A 20098-nucleotide genomic window follows, 5' to 3' on the forward strand; every position below is an offset into this window, starting at 1 on the left:
CACTTCGCCCCACAAGGGAAGACCCCATGTAGCTACTACCTCTGAGCTTGGGGGAAGGGACCACTGAGCGTGTGCCGGTCCAATGTGCCTACAATGTGCCTGGGCACTGACCGTTGCATCTCCCTCACAGGAATGGTGCCACTTGTTCTACCTGTGGGGAAAGGTAGATCCAGGAGAACTGGCTGAGGGAACACCTGTAAAATGGTTTTCTCACGTCTTAGGTACAGAAGTCCTTGTTACCAAGTGTAGTCCACGCCTGAGAAAGGTCACACCGTGACTCTAAAGGACAGACAAACATTTCACACTAAGCAGTAGACAAGTGTGATTAGGAATGTATCTTAAAACATTATAACCGAAATGGATGAAAGTGAGTTTTATATATAGGAAAATTTGGAGTGAAATTGCAACAACGATGTTCTAATTCAATGGACAAACTGTTAATGGGTCAAAACTTGATTTTACCAAACTGTGGTTTTGGTAACACAGTATCTTATACTTCATAGTTGACTTTCATGGTTGATCTTTAAGGAGGTAATTTTTGCAAAACAGTTTCAAGGCATCACTCATTTTCCCAAAGTCCTCTGCCAATTCTTTCTCAAATCAGTATCTTCTGAAGTGTTACTTTGTGTCATCATCCTTGTTGCATTTCTCTCCTCTCCGTGAGTTTGGCTAGGTCAGCATGTGTCAGCTTCAGGGAAGCCTGGCTCGCTTTTCCACATCATGAACGCCTGTGTCGTTCCCAACATTTGCACTCTTACGTTCCACCTCCCTGGAGCTGGGTGAGACGTGACTCGTTTCTGACCCACAAGATACACAACCAAGTCTATGGTAGGACTCCTAGGAAATATTTATTCCTCCTCTTACAGGGAGAGAGACATGTGGAGAGAAATTTCCCTCTATGCCCTGGCTATCCCCCTCCTTCCTGCCTTTGAATCTGGCTCACTGAATATTTGATGCCTAAAGCCACGGCAGCCACCTTGAGACCATGAGGTGAGAAGCCTAGGAGAGAAAAAGCCAACAACCTACAGGTTGTGGTGTGGAAGAAGAGAAAGTGACTGAATTCTTGTTGACGTTACTCATTCATTGATTCAACTGTGGCACTGCATACCTCTGTAATCCTTGTTAAATGACCTGTGTTTATGGTGTATCTACTGTTAATTGAGTCTTGGATTATTTGCAAGTGGAAGCATTCCTAATGATACAGATTCGTTATTACAACAGATATTTGCCCAGGGCCTATTAGGGGCAAGCACTGTTTTAGGGCCCAAGGACAGTGTAGTGAACACAACTAAGGTTTTGCTCTCACGAAGCCTACATACTATCGGAAGTAGGAAAGAGCTAACAGGAGACCATATCTATATCTATGTATCTATATCTATATCCATAAAATCAGGCTGTGATAACCGCTGCGAAAAAAAAGCACAATAAAGGGGTGGAGCGTGTGCTATTTCACATCGAGTGATTTGTGAAAGTCTCCCTGATAAAATGATATTTGAGCAGGAATCAGAAGTAAGGGAGCAGGCAGTCTGAGTGTGGTCAGCAGCCTCTAAGGTGGTCCCCAATGACCTCCACCTCTTTACTCATGACCTGTGCAGGCCCCTTCCCTGGCGTATGGCTTCCCGACTCCCTTCTAAAGAACAGAGGATGGCAGACGGAAAGACATCCCTTCTGAGGTCAGATTACAACTAGACTGTGACTCCTAGCTCGGGCACCCTCTCCAGCTTGTTTGTCTGGGGGAAGGTTGTCGTGCTGAGGGAGGACCCTGTGCAGCAGCCCATGTGACAAGGGTCTGAGAGGCCTGCCAACCACCTGTCCAGTAAGCTTAGAAATGGATCCCAACTCCATTCAAGTCTTCAAATGGGACAACACCTCCTGTTCACAGACTGTCACCTGCCAAAAGAGCCTGAGCTAAAGGCTGAGCCGTTAGCCATACCCAGCTGAGCCATACCCCAATTCCTGACCACAGACACTACTACAAGGTAACAGATACTTACTGTCTTAAGCCACTAGATATTGGGATAGTTTCTTTTTTTACAATAGACAATAATCTGGGGAAAAGGCACTTCAGGTAGAAGTTGATAAAGTAAGTGCAAAGGCCCCAGGGCAGGAATGTGCCAGAAGAATTTCAGGAACTGGCTGAAGTGGTTACTGCAGAGTGGGCAAGGGTTAGAAGCTGAGATCAGGGCAGGCACATGGGTTTGGGTCGGAGAGTGGCTGAGAAGCCGCTGCAGTTGTCTGGAACGCTCTCACGAGAGTGTCCTGTAACACGTGTGAAGGCACACATGATTAACAAGTCCTTCCAGTTTTCTCCAGATGCCTGCTTATTAAGCCACTAGTATGGCCTGGCTTGGGGAATAAGAAATAAAAAGGGGGAAAAATAGCAAACAATGGGCAAAATGTCACCTACTGAGGCCCTCTGAAGACCACCAAACTAACCCAGGTTTCAGCAGCATGAAACTCCAGACTCGACCTGGAGGGCAAACTGTGATGAGCAAGTTTCCCTGCTACCAGATTTTGGGTAGTGGCATAGGATGGTGAATGGTGCCATGGAGAAAACAGCATTACCTGCCTTCTTTTTAACCCCTAAAAGATGGACAGTTACACTCAGCACCTGCATGCACATGGCATGGCCAGTTTGGCTTAGCCCTGGGGTAATGACTTAGGTCAAGACTTTTGTGTGTGCATCTTTTATTTTAAACCTTAAATCCTTACCCAAGGGTTACACTGTAGGCAATGTTCAAAATATTATTTGGCTGGAGTATTTGGTAAATACCCAATTATTGGCTGAAAAACTGGCCCTAAAGAACAGAATTTAAGACCATTGTTAAAGATGCCCAACCGTGTTGCAGTGAACTCAGAGAGAGGTGGCTTTGGAGAAGGTGTTAAGATTTAGTTCATCTTTAAGAAACAAATCACTGTAGCGTGGTATGCAAATAAACACTGTAGCAGAAGTTACATTAAGTCTTCCATTTGGTTCTACTGGTGCTAGGAATGAAGAACATTCCAATATTTCCTAAGTGTCCTTTACAAGGTACCCAGAAAAGTAATTGTTATTTTATCTTTAGGAATTCGGTATGAAACTGTGTTTTCAGTTTGGGAACATGATCCTAGGCAAAAGACAACCTGCTTTCAAGAACGAAGCATGACATCATCTTATCAATTACCCAATGAATACAGAACTCAACTCTGAGGGACATTAAATTGTCTTGGGACACATCACTGTTGACCCTACTCAGAGGACAACAAAAGACACGTCTAATTTTATCTTGTCATAAAACCTCAGTTCTACAGAGAAGGCAGTACTGGTCTCCACCAATCCACCATCAGGCAAAAAAGAGGAATGGTCGTTGATCAAGATAAAAGTGACCCGAATCTCTTCCCAGAAAAATTCTGAAATCAGCCTGATCACTCTAGCCTGATTCACAAATCCTGAAAAAGACAGAAGGAAGACGGGAAGGTGTTTGTTTCTTATTGCGGGCAGAGGAAGTAAAACCTCTGGCTCCCTGCCCCCACCCTCTCACCCCATCACCTGTCATGCAGGGAGCTCTGTGCATTCGGAAACAGGAGGCTAAGCTCCACTGTGGGCTCTGGAAGGGGTTTTACTTGTTTTTTACTGTAAGACCATCCACAACTCAGAATCCTCGAAACATTTTTTTCCAATTGCAAAAGACTCCGGCACCAGCATGCCGGGTGAGGGAATTCAGGTGCAGACAGCAACAACGACTTGCCCAAATTCACAGACCATAGCAGAACTAGAATTCACACCCGGGGCCGTCAGACTGTAAAAACACTCACTAACCACTCAGTTTTCTGGAGAGTACATGGAGGAATGGCGACGTCCACACAGCATTGCTCCCGAAAACTCGGAAGGTTCAGATGCGGGCCAAGCCCCTGAACATCACTTCCTAAAGCGCCAGAGCCGCGTGGAAAATTAGGTCCATCTAAGTGGAGGTGAAGCGCCTGCGCTGTAGCCCCCGCCCCAGGAGCCCCTCAGTCCTCCACGCCAGGCTCTCCCATCCACACCCCATTCCACGCCACTGATGTCCCCTCGGCCGCGCGGCCCAAGACGGGAAGGGGGACGTGAAAGGAGGGCGCGTGCACCCTACCCAACTGACCTGTCACCCGGCGCGCGCCGGGGCGCGGAGTGGGGCCGCCGATCGCGCGCGGAGTCGGCACCGGGGTCCGCACCCCTGCCTCTCCGCAGGGTTCCTTCCCACGCTCAGACCTCAACCTGCAGCGAGCAGGACCCCAGCTTCCGTCCCGGGTTCTCCTGGCGGTAACGTGACCCCAGGGGGCGGGGACCAGGGCGGGGCATCACGTGACCAGTGGCGGGCGACGGCTGATGACGTTCGAGCCCGCGCTCGCAGTTTCTGCAACCGGGGAACAGAGTTGAGGAAGGCGCGGTGGTCCGACGGTGGGAAGTCACGGTGCGGTCGGGCGGAGCTGCGTCGGGCGGCAGGTAAGGCGGCTGCGGGCGTCGGCGCTGGGGAGCGCGGCGGGAGGGGCGCCTCCCTCTCCGGCACTCCGCGGGCCTCCCGAGCTGGGTCTGTGGACCTGGGCGACGGTCCTGATTCTTTTCACGCCGCTGCACGGAGGCTGCTGCGGCGATTTACCTCCTCCTCGGAGACCCCATCGCTCCCTCCTTCAGCCGTGCGCGTGTGGGGAGAAGATCACGCACTCTTGACCCATATATATCTGGTTTTCAACCGGGGCCTCGGGCAGATCGTTTCGATAAACTCTCTGGGCCTCGGGGTCCTCTTCTTTCACGTACCTGTTTGTGAGGATGAGAGATGATGGGAAGGAAGCGCCCGGGCACCAGCTTATAGCACCCTGGAGGGGACCTAGAGGGGGTGCTTGCTGTGTTTACTGTCTCCAAATCTTTATCGATCGCTCGTTTCGTGTGAACTGCCTTAAATGCTGTAGAATATTTCAGAGTGCAAGTTGCTCCCCGGAGTGGCGGACGTGTGAGCAAATCATTACGATGAGTTTTAGTGAGTGTGTGTGAGAGTGTGAAATACAGGGACAGTAGTAACATGAAGCAGGGAACAAGCAATTGCTGGTACGGATGAGGGAAGGCTTCAAAGAGGAAGATGTATCTTTGCATCTTGAGACGTAGCTCTGGTTAAACTCACCCAGGTCCCCAGGGATTTAAAGGAAGCCAGCACACTCTGTCTATAAATTTTTTTTTCCCTGCCCACCGCTGAGCTGTACAGAAAGATGAGAGGAGGGAACAGGAGAGAAGTCTTTTTACGTTAGCTGATGGTTGGTCCTGTCTGCAGAGACTCTTTTAGACCTGCCGGGGTCTGAATGTTTGTGCCCCATCGCCCATTCGGAAGTTGAAACCCTAATGTCAGGGTGGTGTTATTAGGTGGGGCCTTTGGGTGGTGCTTAGGTCAGGAAGCTGGAGCTTGGATGGGCTTCATGCCTTTATAAAAGAGACTCCGGAGAGCCCGCTTGTCCCTTCTACAGTGACAGCTAGAAGGTGTGGGCCATGAGCCAGGAAGGGCCTTCACCTGAACTGGACCATGCTGGCACCTTGATCTTGGACTTCCCAGACTCCAGAACTGTGAGAAATAAATTTCTGTTGCTTATAAGCTACCTAGTCTGGTGTTTTGTTACAGCCTTTGGAATAGCCTAAGACAAGGACTGTTAGGGGAAGCAAAGTACATGCTGGGGAAAAAGTCAGGAAAGGCGTAACCTTATTTTAAACTTTCTTGAAGAGCGTAGATACAGGGACCAAAAAGACTGTTGTTACCTGGGGAAGGCTGCAAGAGGTTGTTTAAATGCGGGTTTCTCAACCACTGCACCGTCAACACCGAGGCCAGATAATCCTTGGTTTGGGGGCTGTCCCGTGACTTACGTAGTTAGCTGCCCTTCATGGGAGGAATGGGGAAGAGCGTCTGCCCCATTTCTCTGCTGCACCCCTTCTCTTTGCTTCCCACTGGGGATCTTTTCCTTTGAGATACTCCAGAATTACAGGAGAAAGTCTTCCCTAGCTCTCTGCAGGCATAAAGTTTGATGGGAGCAATGTGAATTTTGCATTCACATAAAAAGGCTACCATGTGGCACATACTTTCCATTTATCCTGAATTATATTAATCCTTACATACATTGTGCCTTAGCTTGGTCTACTAATTAAGAAAAAAACACTAGAGACGGGTAGCTTAAACAACAAAAAATTATTTCTCACAGTTTTTGGAGACAAGGTGTCGACATGGTTGGATCCTGGTGAGGGCTGTCTTTCTGTTTGCATCCTTCCCCCTTCTTGCTGTGTCCTTAGATGGGAGGGGAAGGGAGGGGGGAAGAGAGAGAATATGAATGGGAATGCACCCTAGTGACCTCATCTAAACCCGATTATCTCCCAAAAGTTTCATCTCCAAACACCATCACATTGAGTAGGACCTCAGTTAGGACCTCAACATAGGAACTGGGTGGGGGACGACACAGTTATCCCAGTGTTCTCCATACTTTTTGATCCCCCTCGGGTTGGGGGGGGGGTTTCCTGAAAATATAGTTTTCTCAGTGTGTCCACTGGAGACTCTGAACCTCTAGGTCTGGGGTAGTATCTATAAATCTGTAGCTTTAGGATTTCTACTGATTGAGATCAGAGAAATTTGAGAAAACTACAATATTGAATTTATCCTTAATAATAATATGAGATAGATGTGACTTCCTGCTTTATATACAAGAGCAAAGTGCAGGTAGAGAAGGTAAGCACCTTAAGCAGGGCTGTGCAGCTTTATCTGGATGCCAGGATGGAATTCCCAGGCGCCTGTGTCTGCTGTCTCTTCCCTTAGGCACTGCTTCATGTGGTCATTGTCACTCACAGCATTGCAATGATGAAGTGGATGGTAATGTCTGTTCCCATTTTAAAAGGTTTATGTGCCAGGGTTCTGAGTGTTTTATTATATGTGTATTATACTCATCCAGTCCTTGCAGTAATGCTAGAGGTAGGCACTAGATCATTCCTCTTTTACAGGAAGGAAAAGTGAAACATTGAGAACCTAACTAATTTGCCTACGGTCATTTGCCTCCAGTCACTCAGCTACGTAAGTAGCGAAATCAGGCTTTGAACTCGGGTAGCCTGGCTCCCGAGGCTATGTGCTTAACTCTGTATTGCCTGCATATTCTGCTCCATGATGCAGCTAATGTTTATTTAAATGTAAATGTGTTTCATGTTACCTTTAAGTAAAATTGAGATTGCAAGAAGATACGCTCTGTTTATACTGTGGCTTTACCCCTGGGTCACGTATGTAGCTCACTTCGATGATTGTGCCTCTAGAGCTGTGCTCTGCAGTGCAGCAGCCACTAGACACGTGTGGCTGTCTGAAGTTAAAGTGATTAAAATGAAACAAAATTAAAAACTCAGTTCCTCAGTCATGCTAATCACATTTCAGGTCATGAATAGCCCATGTGCCTAGTGGCCATCATATTGGACAGGGCGATCATAGAACATTTTTATCACGACTGAAAGTTCTGTGGGACAGCAGTGGTCTAAACGATTTGGAATCAACACTGACTAGAAAACTGAATCGTCGAACCATATCGTTTGATCTGTGCAGGTCTGTGTTTTTTGGGTAAACCCCCAAATCTCAGTGGCTTTGCACAGTTGATGTTTTCGTTTCCTTTATGCACTGAGCCTGATGAGAGGGCAGTTTTCCTCCAAACAGTGGTCCTTGGCTTCACCCAAGTAGTGGTTCTCCATCTTCAGTATATGGCTTCTGAGGTCACTTCTTGCCTCCTTCAAGCTGTCACCATGGGAAGGAGCCTGGAGAAGGCGTGTGGTTTCTGTGGAGTGGACCTGGAAGTGGCTTATGTATCATTTCTTTGCATTGAGTCCATGGCCACACCCACCTGCCAGGAGGGGGCTGCTAACTGTGCTCAAGCTGTGTGCCCAGGTGGAAGAGGACGTGGGTTTGGTGGGCGCCGAGCCAGTATCGGCCGCAGGTGCCCGTCCTCAGTTACCCTGAGGAGGAATCGAAGGAGCAGTCCCAGGAGGCTTACTGTTAACGTTTATTGTAAGGGTGTTGTTGAGGATGCTTTGCAGTGTGACTCTTATTGCTCACACTTGGTGATCCCTGCTGCTTTGGTGGCTGCGGACAGCCACATTCCCCTGAATTCCTGGCGTGCTCTTCCTTTATGGAGAAGGAGAATCCTGTAACTTTCACTTTTTAAAAAAATTTAATAATTTTTTTTTGGTGGCATGGTTAATAAAATCATGTAGTTTTCAAGTGTGTGCTTCTATAATACGTCATCTGTATACTGCATTATGTGTTCACTAGGCACAGTTGTCCTCTGTCACCATACGCAGGGTCCGGCAGAACTAACTTATGCCTGCGTGCATGTGGTTGGTAGGGCAATAATATGGGTGTGATAATTTATAGTTTTAATTTGGACATCTCACCTAAAACGTCCCATGGTGTGCTTGGGTGTGCTATTGTTATGTTACAGAATTACATGCTTGTGGTTTTGTGATAAAAGATTTTGTGATTGAAAAAAAGGGCCGTTAATTTGTGCCAGACCCTGCACGTGGCCCACTTTGCCCTTGTTCAACCCCCCGCCCCACCCCCAGTTCCCTCTGGTGTCCACTGCACTGTTGTCAGCGTCTGAGCTTTCGTTTGCCTTCTCTGCTCATTTGCTTCTTTCAGTTTTACATGGACACATGAGTAAAATCATATGGCTTTTGACTTTCTGTCTGACTTCACTTAGCATGATGTTCTCAAGCTCCATCCATGTTGTCACAAACGGCGGTGTTTTATCTTTTCTTGTGGCTGAGTAGTGCTGCACCTTCACCCAGCTGTCCATCAAAGGGCACTTGGGTCGTCTCCATGTCTTGGCCACCGTGAATAATGCTGCAGTGAGCACAGGGGTGCATAGATCTTTATGAGTAAAAGTTTTAAAAATTTTGGTGCACATACCCAGAAGATAGCTTTCTGGGTCATATGGTAACTCCATTCTTTATTTTTTGAGGACCCTCCATAACTGTTTTTCATAGTGGCTGTATCGATGTACATTCCCACCAGCAGCAAAGGGGGTTCTTTCTTTTTCTCCAAAACTTCTCTGACACCTGTTATTTCTTGCCTTGTCGGTAATAGTCATTCTAACAGGTGTGAGGTGGTATCTCATCATGGTTTCGATGTCAGTTTCTCTAATAGCTAGATCTTTTCATGTCTCTGTTGGCTGTTGGTACAGGGTCCGGGGGAAGTAACTCCTGCGTGAGTGTGGTTGGTAGGGCAATAATACGGGTGTAATAATTTATAGTTTTAGTTTGAACACGTCACCTAACATGTCACGTGGTGTGCTTGAGTGTGATGTTTGTTACGTTACAGAATCACGTGTTTGTGATTCTGCAGTAAAAAGGGGCGTTGTCTGTGCCAGGCCCATGTGACTGTCGGACGCTCGCAGCCAGACCCGGGTCGCAGCCTCCTGCTCCGTCGAGTCCCCAAGAGCCCAGAGCCCGTGGCTGCATCCCCACTTTCTCACACACTTGCTCTTCTCTTTCGTCTGTGCTTTTATTCGGCTTTCTGTGAACTCATCTTTTCCCATCTTATTGTGTGTGTGTTTGTATGTATGTTGTATAAGCCGTCTCGATGTGTTTGTTGTAATGAAGTGAGATTGCATGTAACGCTGTCACCAAAGTGCCACTATTCAAAAGTCATCGCTGGCTATTCATAATCATGTTTTCTCTTTCTTCGGTATAAAATATTAACACCTCAGAAAGTTCCAGAAAGGGACATAACCAGGGTCTGGTTCCATCATTTGGATTTAACATCTGTAACATTTTGCCCTGTTTACTTGAGGCCTTGACCTTTAAGATAAGTTAAAAAAGAGACAAAGCTACAAGGCCTGTTGACCACCCCCAGGACCAACCGCATGGGCTCTTTATCCTGCACCTCAGCCCCTGCCCCCCGATGGCTGTTCGAGCCCGTTCAGGGCCAACAGGAACCCCCCGTTTGTGGTGCAGTGAAGACGGAAACTGTGTTAGTGCGAACCGCTCACCTGTGGTACAGCACGGCCGTGAGAGGAGCACGTGGAGCAGCTCAGTAGTGTCACGGGTCAATCATGAAAGAGCACGGCTGTGCCGCGGCTGCCGTGGGGCGGGGGCCCCTCTGGCTGCATGGCCCCGCTCTGCTCTGCTCTGGGTCAGCCTGCTTCCCCTGCCCTGCTCCGCTCCGCCTGCTCTGCGCAGGTCCGCTCCAGGAAGAGACGTCTTTGGTGTTTCCGTCCCAGCTGGGGAAGCAGTCGTCAGTCTTTGGTAGGGAAAGCGTGCTCTCTCGAGCCAGAGGGCAGCTGACTACGGGGAGAGAAGGCCCTGGCCCTGACTGGTCGGAACGGAACGGAGCTGCTCCGATTGGCTGGTGAAGATGCCAGTGAAGATACAGCTGCATGGCTCCAACTGGATGGGGAAGTCTCAGTCCTGTTGGTTGGAACACATGCTAGGAACTTAGTTATAAAGGCTGGCTCGTGAGGTAGGAGCACAGTGCTGGCAGGCAGCTCAGTGCGGGGCAGGCAGCTCAGCGCGGGCTCCTCCTTGAGGCTCAGTTTGCATGAGAGGACCCTGTCGAGAAATGGCTGCTGGGCCATTTTTACGTTTAAGTCCAGCTAGCCACTGGTGCCTCTTCTTGGTAGCGTCTTTTTTCCTCAGGATTGACAACCCCGTACACTGTGCTTGAAAAAATAGTAAATATTTGTTCACTGAGTGACTTGAATTGATAAGTTCTGGTATGGATGTTTGTCTGTAGTAGACTGACACCTCAAAAATGGAAATCAGTGTCCAGGCATCTTCTCTGTGCCCTTCCCTTTGTACCTCCTGTGTCTTTTTTTTTTAATCATCACCTGAAGACATTTTTTTTTTAAATTGCTTTTAGAGAGAGAAAAGGGGAGCTGGGGCGGGGGGGGAGAAGAGAACAGAGAAACATCAGTGTGTGAGAGAAACCTCTATTGGTTGTCTCCTGTGCGCACCCGGACCAGGAATTGAACCCATGACCTTTCGGTCTGTGGGAGGAAGCCCCAACCAACTGAACAGCACTGCACACCGGCCAGGGCCCTGTCCTGTGTCTTTTTTAAATGAGTCTTTCAATGTGGCTTAAAAAAAAAATGATTGACAGTATGGCACTCAATACCTTTTGTTGAATGAATAAATTAATCTAATGAAAAGGACCAGTACTTTAAAAACTACTGTACCCAGATGTGAGAGAAAGGCGGTGGCAGTGGAAAGCATGGAAATGCCAGAGATCCATTAGGCAGATCCTGAGGGAGAGAAGGAAGGGCAGAAGGGCATGTCCTGGTGCTAATTAACAGTGCGCTGTGTGCTGGACCACACTGATAATATTCCTTCCCATTGTGAAGCAGTGAACCTTAGGTTCGGAGGGGTTTGGGCAGTCTGCCCTGGTTACTCGGCAGTAAAGTAGCAGAGCCAGAATTCTTGCTACATCTGTATGACTCTAAGCAAATACCTTTTATTCCGCTGCCACACAGCCTTCCCATCCCTCTAAGCCTGTGCGAATGTTCTCTCCACTTTTCCAGTTTGTTTCAGTGGATTGAATTACAGGTGGTTTCGGAATTAAGCAAAGATGTCTTTTTTGTTGTCAGCTTTACATAAGTGGTCCAACGCTGAAAGAATTGGTAGCGGGAGATACAGATTAGGGAACATTTAATAGGAAGGTAATAACTGATGCTGTTATAGTGGGCGAGCTATCAGAAGATCGGAGTTTGTAGAAAATTCCCCATTTACTGAAACAGAATCTGGGATCTCAGCAAATCTGTGACTCTCTCAGAACTCAGACAAGCTTTCAGGAATACATATTTTTGAGGTTTCAGAATTTAGTATGTATGTGAGTCAGATAAGTGAAAATTACAGATTTGCGAACTATATTGTTTTTATTTTTTAGAAAAGTGAGTCAAATGAGCAGTCTACTATTTCTGACCCATTTACGTTTTAAGTTTTTAAGAACTGTGCTTTTGTTCAGTTGTTCAGAGAATCAAGGACCCTTTTGGAAGAGAGACTTCTTTCTCCTTTAAAAAGTGAAGACAGCCCTGGCTGCTGTGGCTCAGTGGATTGGGTGCTGGCCTGCGAACCTGGAGGTCGCCAGTTCGATTCCCAGTCAGGGCCCACGCCTGGGTTGCAGGCCGGGTCCCCAGTTGGGGGTGTTTGAGGGGCAGTCCATACATTTATGTATTGCAGATTGATGTTTCTCTCCCTTTCTTTCCCCTGTCCTTCCCCTCTCTCTAAAAAGAAAAAAATAAAATCTTTTTTTTTTTTTTAAAGTGAATATAGTTCATCACCCTTTCGTTTGTTAAGCGCATCTGTGTTGGCGGCCCAGTCGACGGCACAGGGCTTTGGCATCCTGTCAAGGGACATAGAACGTGCATAACAGGGTGGCCCCTGTGGGGTGTTGGATACATTCATATGGATGTTTCACAGCGGTTTTATTTTCCTGTGCACTTACTCTGACTCATACGTTTTGTTTCATTGTGTTTGAAAACTTAGGTAATAATTTCAAGATGCCTGGACGTTCCAGTTCAAATTCAGGCTCAACTGGTTTTATATCCTTCAGCGGCATAGAATCTGCTCTCTCCTCCTTAAAAAACTTCCAGAACTGCATCAACACTGGGATGGACACAGCTTCCAGTGTTGCTCTGGACCTTGTGGAAACTCAGAGTAAGTAAGAATGAACATGGATTTCTTTTGTGTCTACTTTGCCGTAACCGGTGCGGTGGCGTGACTCCGGGGACGCGAGACACTGCTCACCACGTGTGCATCCTGGGGACAGTCATTTGACCCCTCTGGGCATCTGGTTTCTCATCTCGTTCCACCCATCCCTGGGCGATGTATGAGGATGAAATGGGACCGGCCCGTTCCCGTGTGTTCAAACAGTTACGTGCCACTAGAAACTGCACTAGAAATCTGTGGGTTAAAACGTGACAGTTCCCGACCTCAAGGAACACACAAGCAAACATGTGTGGCATCTGTGGAACTTTATAGCATACAAATGCGTTTGATAAATCCGGTAACTTAGCTGCATTTTGTCCGTGCCGATTACCTTACAGACAGACTCAGCCTGTGCTACTGGCGCTACTGGTGCTACTGGCAAAGGAAGGCCTTTGATGAACTCCACCAGAGTTTTGGATCAGAGCATCTAGAAAGATGTTACTTGCTTTCTTTGGATTAGAGTTGTTTTCATCTGATATTATGTATAGAGGCGGGGAGCAGCATTACCTTTTCGTTTTCTTTTTAATGTCATTGGTGTTTGTCAATTGATTGTGATGTATGCACCTTGGTGTGATTTTCCTTGTTTATTGTGTCTGGTGTCCTTTGAGCTTTATGGATGTGTGGGCTTACAGTTCTGATCAAATGTGGGGAAATTTCTGCTACTGTTTCTTCAAATACTTTTTCTGTTTTTTCCTCCCTCCTCTCCTTCTGGGACGCTAATTACATGCTTGTTACACTGCTTGATTATGTCCCATAAATCAGGGAGGCTTGGTTGATTCTTTCCCCCGTCTTTTTTCTCTCTGACTTTAATTTGAATACTGTCCATTGCTGTGTCTTCCAATTCACTAGGCTTGTTTTCTGCAATGTTTAATCTGCCGTTACATCTGTCCAGTGAATTTTTCATTTCAGGGGGTGGATATTTCAGCTGTAGAAGACGTAAGAGTTAAATGGAATCTTATTTCTGCCTTGCATTTCTCTCTTCATTATGTTCATGTTTTCTTCTGCATTCTTGAATATGGAGTCTGTTTACATAGCCATTTGAATATCCTCCTCTGCTGATTCTGCCATCTCTGTCTGTTACTGCTGTGCAGTGTGTTGTTGAGTGGATGGGTTTTGTCGTCTTCCTTGAAGTAGTTTTGACATGTGTTTTGGCAGGCGGTGATTTGTGGATCGGGCTGATGCTCTCCAGGCTGGTTGTAAAACCGCTAGGCGGGTCCGGTGCAGGTTTACTTTAGGGCTAATTGACCGTAACCTTGTTCCAGAACTTGGCCTTTCCGGAGTCTCTGTTGGTTTTCCAGAGGGTTCTGTGAGAGCTGTGCTCTGCTGGGTGGAATTGGAACGTCTTCCAGTGCTGCGTGAAGTCTGGGACTTGTTCGCCTCGCAGCTCCCCGCAGCCAGCAGCTCCGCCCGTCCTCAGCGTCAGGCCCAGGGGGACCCTGTGCAGATTCTTGCAGCGCACTGTTCGCTGCACGGCCGCCTCCCGGGGCTCCGGCCTGCAAAACCCTGGTGCTTCAGCCCGCCTGCACTCCAGCTGGTGGCTCCTCGCACCTTCAAGACTTCCGCGCTCTCCTTGGCTTCCTCGTCCCTGGCACAGGGAGCAGGGTGGTCTCGGGACTTGACTTACCTGTTTCCCTGCGCAGGAATCATGGTTCTGCTCTGCTCATTGTCCCACCGTCTGAAGGCATTCGTTCCACATGTTTCGTCCAGCTTTCTAGTTGTGCGTGGCCCGGCGGGTCGTTCCCTACCACCGCACCAGCCATCCGTTCGTGGCCGGCAGCGGTGGTCTGTTTTTGGACATTTGGCTTTGGTAGTAGTAGCCCTGGATAAGTCATAATCACATCAAGTCATGAGAGGGAAGAGCTGGAGCATAGACCTCCTGTGGGATTGTATCTGTTTATTTTCAGGATTTGCTTTGAAGGCTTCTGAGTGTTTTCATTACAAAGTTCCTTTTTTTTTTTTTTAAGTGTATTCTGGTGCAAAATACAATGTAATTTTAAAAAGAATTGTCAGCATTGTTTTTTGAAAAGTTCACGCTCTGAAGTAGAAGTCGGCCAAGTTTCTCCGTGAGGGATTAGATAGCAAACGTTTTCAGCTTTGTGGGCCATGTGGTCTCTGCCGCAGCTCTTGCAATGGTTATGAAACTGACTTCGACCCTGGGGACCTCACAGAGCTCCCCGGGGACCGCAGCCTGAGAGCCACGGGCTGTGGGAGTGAATTGCACTGCTGTGGTCCCGCAGTAGGTGCCAGGGGACACTCTCTCCAGAGAGGGTGCCCGCGCTGACCCCTCCGGGGGTCATTTGGCCAGAGCTTGCTAGAGGAGCAGGTCGAAGGTGACACCAGACTGCTGTGTTGTCTGAGGACCTGGAGAGCAGGAAGACCCCTGGTGTCTGAGGAATCGTGAAGGTGGTTCAGCCTCTAAGGGGGATGGAAGACTCGCAGGAGACAGAGCCAGTGTAACCACCCAGTTGCGAGGACTTAGAATCATCCAGCCTTAGTTCTGTAGCTTGCTCAAGGTTAGGTGACTTCTCTGAACTTCTCATTTCTTCTCTGTGAGGGAGAGGGAAAATGCCCACTTTCTACGGTTGTTGGGATTCAATATGGTAATATATGCTCTTAGCAGAGTGTTTGTTCAATAGTTCGTTACCATCAATGGTAACTAGCAGTTAGTATATTTAAAAGATTTTATTTATTTTATTTTTTAGAGGGGAAGAGAGAAAGAAGGAGAGAGACATCAATGTGTGGTTGCCTCTCGCGCACCCCCTACTGGGGACCTGGCCTGCAACCCAGGCATGTGCCCTAGACTGGCAATCAAACCAGCGACCCTCTGATTCTCAGGCCAGCGCACAACCACTGAACCACACCAGCCAGGGCGGCAGTTAGTATATTTAAGGGTCAGAACCTGGAACAAGGGCCTGGGATGTGAAGAGGTGGATGAGTCCGGAAGTCTGTTTAAAGCTTTAGGATTGAATTTTGCTAAATCAGTAATTTATCAAGCATATTAGCCAAAACTGTAAAGATTAATAAAAGTTTTTTACAGTCTACCTGGGAAGAAAGATACATACGTGTCATTCAGTCATCAAGTGAACACTGAGTGCCTGAAAGGTGATGCTTTGCCATTGAGAGTAGACAAGAAATGCGGTAAATGCAGCTGTGGAAGGGTAACCCTCGTGGCAGACCTGAGGATGCTGTGGGGGGCGGAGAGACCTCAGGTGGCCGGTGAGATTCTTTCAGTAGCAGCTCGGGGAAAAGAAAGTGAGTTTTTAAGAGGTTACAGTTGTGCTGCAGGTTTGCTTCCTCTGTGCGCTTCGTGCCCGCGTTGTCGCGGAGGCAGGGCAGGCGTTCGGAGCGGGAAGGCCGGGTGTCCCGGCTGCAGCACAGGCCGTGTCCCTGGCCCTGGGCCAGTTCTGTGACCTGTTTGTCTTCGGCTTCTCCTCTGTAAAGAGCATTGCTGTGGCGATGAAATGAAATCACGCAAGTTATGTAGGGCAGCGCTTGACACTTAAGTACACAGTAAATGTTAGCTTTTATCCTTTCAGTCATGCGGTTTGCATTTGAGTTGACTGTTCTCTGGACAACAGCGAGTGGGTTGGGAGAAACTAAGGTGCAGAAGAGCAGGACGGAGAGTTCAGGAACGGTCTTTGAAGCAGAACCGTTCCCTTTTGCTCTTGGCCTTGTCAGGTTAGGCGCATTTGTGGGCTTCTGGGTTGCCCAGCTTCATCTCAGAGTGGAACGGACAAGCCCTGTTAAAGCAGGTGGTAGCGGCCACTTAGGTGTCAGGTCTCACTTCGTGCTGCGGCTCTCTTGCCACTAGATACTAAACTTTCGGTGAAGGAGAGCCTTGCTCCCCAGAACCTGAGGGGTGTGGGCGTGTTCTGTTCGGTGTCCTGTTAGTTGCATGTTCCTGTACCAGGCGGTCGTCCCTGTCCATTGTTCCAGCTTCTTCAGAGCAGCCGCTTCGGCCCGTGTCGTGTTCCAGCCTGCGGGGCTGTGGGCCCCGGGCGGCTGGACTCCCTGCCACCAGGTCCATCAGTTTTTCTTCCAACTGTTGATTTTCTTGTCATAGCTTCTTGATTTGACCTAATTGGAAACTTAAATTTGTTCCATTCGGGGATTTTCGACTACTGGAGTTTTCAGGGTTATTTATTATGTACTTTTCTGCTTTCATAAACCTAATTCACAGGAATTGTTGTCTCTAACATCATCCTTAAGCAGTTGGATTTGTGTCTGTGTTGGCCCTTTGAGTTTCGTTCCGTGAGTTTGAGGAATGGCCCTTCCCCAAACTGTCAGTGCCCCTCCGAGTCATGTCCTTTCCCCTCTGAGCCTCTCTGCCAGCCCGTGCGAGGGTGGCCTCCAGGGCTTTGTCTCGTGCTCTTCTGTGGGGACAGACGGCCGTGCAGATTGACCGCTTTTTCCAATTCCTGCTGTGTATTTATGTGAGGGACACTTGGAAGAGGAGGAGACTTTTTAAGTTGCTCAAGGGTCCTACAGATACGAAGCCTCACTGGAGGGCCGCCAGCGTTTCTCTGCGTATTGCTTTTCTCCCTATGGCTTCGTGGGGCCCCAGGGCGGAAAGGCTCTGGATGCTATGGTCGGGCAGGTAAAGGGATGCTTGCTGGACGAGGCCGGGGTGTGGTGGCGACGATGATGGTCGGAATGAGAGAGGTGGCCCCAGGGGAATTTGTCATGCGCTGCCAGTGTGTGTGGGTGCTGTGCTTTTCTCCATGTGCTGCCTCGTTGGGTCCTGACAGCAGCCCTGTGAAGCAGGGACCTTTGTCATCCCCACTGAGCACCGAGCATGAGGAGGGCAGCGGAACAGGGCACTTTCCTAAGGTCTCGGGGTTAGTAAGTGGAAACCTTGAGGTCTGAACGTGGGTGGTCTGACTCCACAGTTTCTGCCCTTCGCGGTTGCACTCGCCTGAAAACTGAGTGCGTCCGTCGAATGGCATTTGCAGCAGTCGGATAACACTGAAGTAACATTTAGCTCAGAGAAGTTGAGTTATTTGTGGAAGGTGACATTATCCGATTTTTCCGTTCTGTCCTCCTCATCTCTCCTCCCCTTTTCTTTCCTTAGCACCAGAATGAGGTTGCACGTTTTTTCTGAAGCAGCCTGTCACCTGCTGTCTGTCCTGCTAGTAAAGTTCTCAGCAGCTTCCCTTGGACATTCTCGCCCTCCAAGGCTACAGACTGCCGTCTCCTGGCTGCAGCAGCCCCTTCTGTTCGTGAAGGCAGGGTTGAACGTGGTTGTCGTGGACGGAAGAAGTGGAACTTTTGGGGGCCACTGTACTCACCCTGCTCTGTTTCTGAACTCATAGAGCAGGGAAAAAATAATGGCTGTCAGGTTTTCTCTCTCCTTCAGCCGGCTGCAGTCCTGCTGGATGGAAACGATACAGTGAATTGATTACTTGGCGGTGTGTTCTTCCGTGTATCCAGAATTTGTATTCTGGCCAAGAATTGCCACTTTTTTTAAGGTTATATTTATTTACTTTTAGAGAGGGGTGAAGGGAGGGAGAAAGGAAGGGAGAGAAATACCGATGTGTGAGAGATACATCAATGGATCAGTTGCCTCTTGCACACACCCCAGCTAGGGACCTGACCCACAACCCAGGCATGTACTCTGGGAATCGAACTGGTGACCTTTTGGTTCATGGAACAATGCCCAACCCACTGAGCCTCATCAGTCAGGGCAAGAATCATCAGTTTTTTTTTAGTATATTTTTGAAGGGGTTTCTTTTTTTTTCAAGATTTTATTTATTTATTTTTTTAGAGAGGGAAGGGGGGGAGAGAGAGAGAGATCAATGTGCGGTTGCTGGGGGCCATGGCCTGCAACCCAGGCATGTGCCCTGATTGGGAATCGAACCTGCGACACCTGCGACACTTGGGTTCACAGCCCGCGCTCAATCCACTGAGCTACACCAGCCAGGGCAGTTTTTATTTTTTTAAAAAAATTGCTTTATTGTTGTTCAAGTACAGTTGTCTGCATTTACTCCCCCCTGCTCCCCCCCAGCAACCTCCCCAGCCATCCCCACCTGCCTCCTTTGATTCCACCCTTCCTTAGCTTTGTCCACGAGTCCTGTATAGTTGGTAAGAATCATCACTTTTTAAAACTGATTCCTTTTTAATCTCATCTTAGTCTCCATGCAGGTAGGGAACAGTTTTCACTTTGTGATACTTGCTTTGGAGTTAATGATGAATAAACAATAGCCATCAAGTTAAAAATTGCATGGACATTTGTGGTCCTCATGAATAAATGAACTTTCAAATTTGCAGGTGTTAAGCATTTAATTGAGAGAATCATTCTGATTCTGGCTGATCTGGGGATAAGAGTCTACTTTTACCTCTGATATAAGACATTCTAAAAAATTGATGATGATAGACAAAAATAAAATTCTGATTACCCATATCACCGCACCACCCACCACCTTACTATATGAAAAAGGAGTAATCAGGCCACTTAAATCTCTTATGTTAACATTGTTTTGAAAATTACTTAATGATTTGTTAGGCCAGCATATTACTAGCCTGACATGCTTAAGGCTTATTTTCTTAGGAAGATTCACATTCTGGGTTTTCATAATGTTGTGATATATTTCTCTGTGTAGAGTACTGTTTCTTATAGCCGGCCAGGGCTCTAGTTAACTGGGAAGGTTTCTTCTTTGACTTTGCTTCTGTTCTTTATTCCATAATCACGTTACTTACTGGAAGCAGTAATTAGAAGGGGGCAATTGTAGTGGTGGCCACAGCGACAGCAAGATAACGATGACCACAGGGGCCGATGTTTGCATTTCTTGTATAGCTTTTATAACTAGAGCCAACTGTAAAAGCAAAATATTACTGTAACTCAAATAAGGCAATTGAAAATACATACTTAATTATGGTATCTGTAGCGCTAAAAGTATAAAGGCATTGCCTACAGCATGTCAAAATTCCAGCTCTCTAGGAAAACTCAGTTATTTTGCAGAAAGAAGAAAACCTCCACCATTTCTCCTCCACATTCTGACACTGCTAGGTATGTTCTCCTTTCAGACCCAAGCAGAAAACAAACAGTTTTGCAAGGCTTCATCAGACCTGCTTTTCCCTTGGTTCCTTCATGACATAGTTGCACAGAGCAGATCTATATGGTGGACCTTTTGGCAGTGCCTGTTTCCATTAGGGTAGGTGACTGTTAGTTTAAAAAACCACCACTATTCCACCTCCTTGGCTTTTCATGGGTTTTCAGGTGAGGGCTCCTCCCTCTTGAGATACAGTAACATGCCATTCCTGACATTCTTTAACGGGGGCCTTTTGCATTTATTATCATATTTTGTTTTGTAAATGTGTCTGGCCTTCCCTTTGAACTGGATTTTCTCAGGGCAAAGACCCCAGGGAACTCATCTGGTATTTCAGAGG

General features: G+C 47.7%; 2 protein-coding genes across 5 annotated transcripts in view; one reads left to right on the forward strand and one right to left on the reverse strand.

Moving 5' to 3' along the window:
* The window catches only part of WASHC5 (WASH complex subunit 5), a 54004-nt gene extending 49717 nt beyond the window's left edge, over positions 1 to 4287 (reverse strand). Inside the window, exon 1 of one of the 2 annotated variants that reach the window (XM_028533923.2) lies at positions 4116 to 4287. The gene's annotated coding sequence lies outside the window, so the exon portion shown is untranslated. The remainder of the gene's footprint in view (positions 1 to 4115) is intronic. The other variant, XM_036031413.1, reaches the window with a different exon arrangement.
* A 49-nt stretch (positions 4288 to 4336) lies between these two features.
* The window catches only part of NSMCE2 (NSE2 (MMS21) homolog, SMC5-SMC6 complex SUMO ligase), a 205187-nt gene continuing 189425 nt past the window's right edge, over positions 4337 to 20098 (forward strand). For all 3 annotated transcript variants that reach the window (XM_028534065.2, XM_036031415.1, XM_036031416.1), the window contains exons 1-2: positions 4337 to 4459; positions 12491 to 12661. In XM_028534065.2, the coding sequence (XP_028389866.1) occupies positions 12505 to 12661 (157 nt within the window). In that variant the 5' untranslated portion in view covers positions 4337 to 4459; positions 12491 to 12504. The remainder of the gene's footprint in view (positions 4460 to 12490; positions 12662 to 20098) is intronic.

This window comes from Phyllostomus discolor, chromosome 7, assembly GCF_004126475.2.
Source record: "Phyllostomus discolor isolate MPI-MPIP mPhyDis1 chromosome 7, mPhyDis1.pri.v3, whole genome shotgun sequence".
In the NCBI taxonomy this organism is placed as follows: Eukaryota; Metazoa; Chordata; class Mammalia; order Chiroptera; family Phyllostomidae; genus Phyllostomus; species Phyllostomus discolor.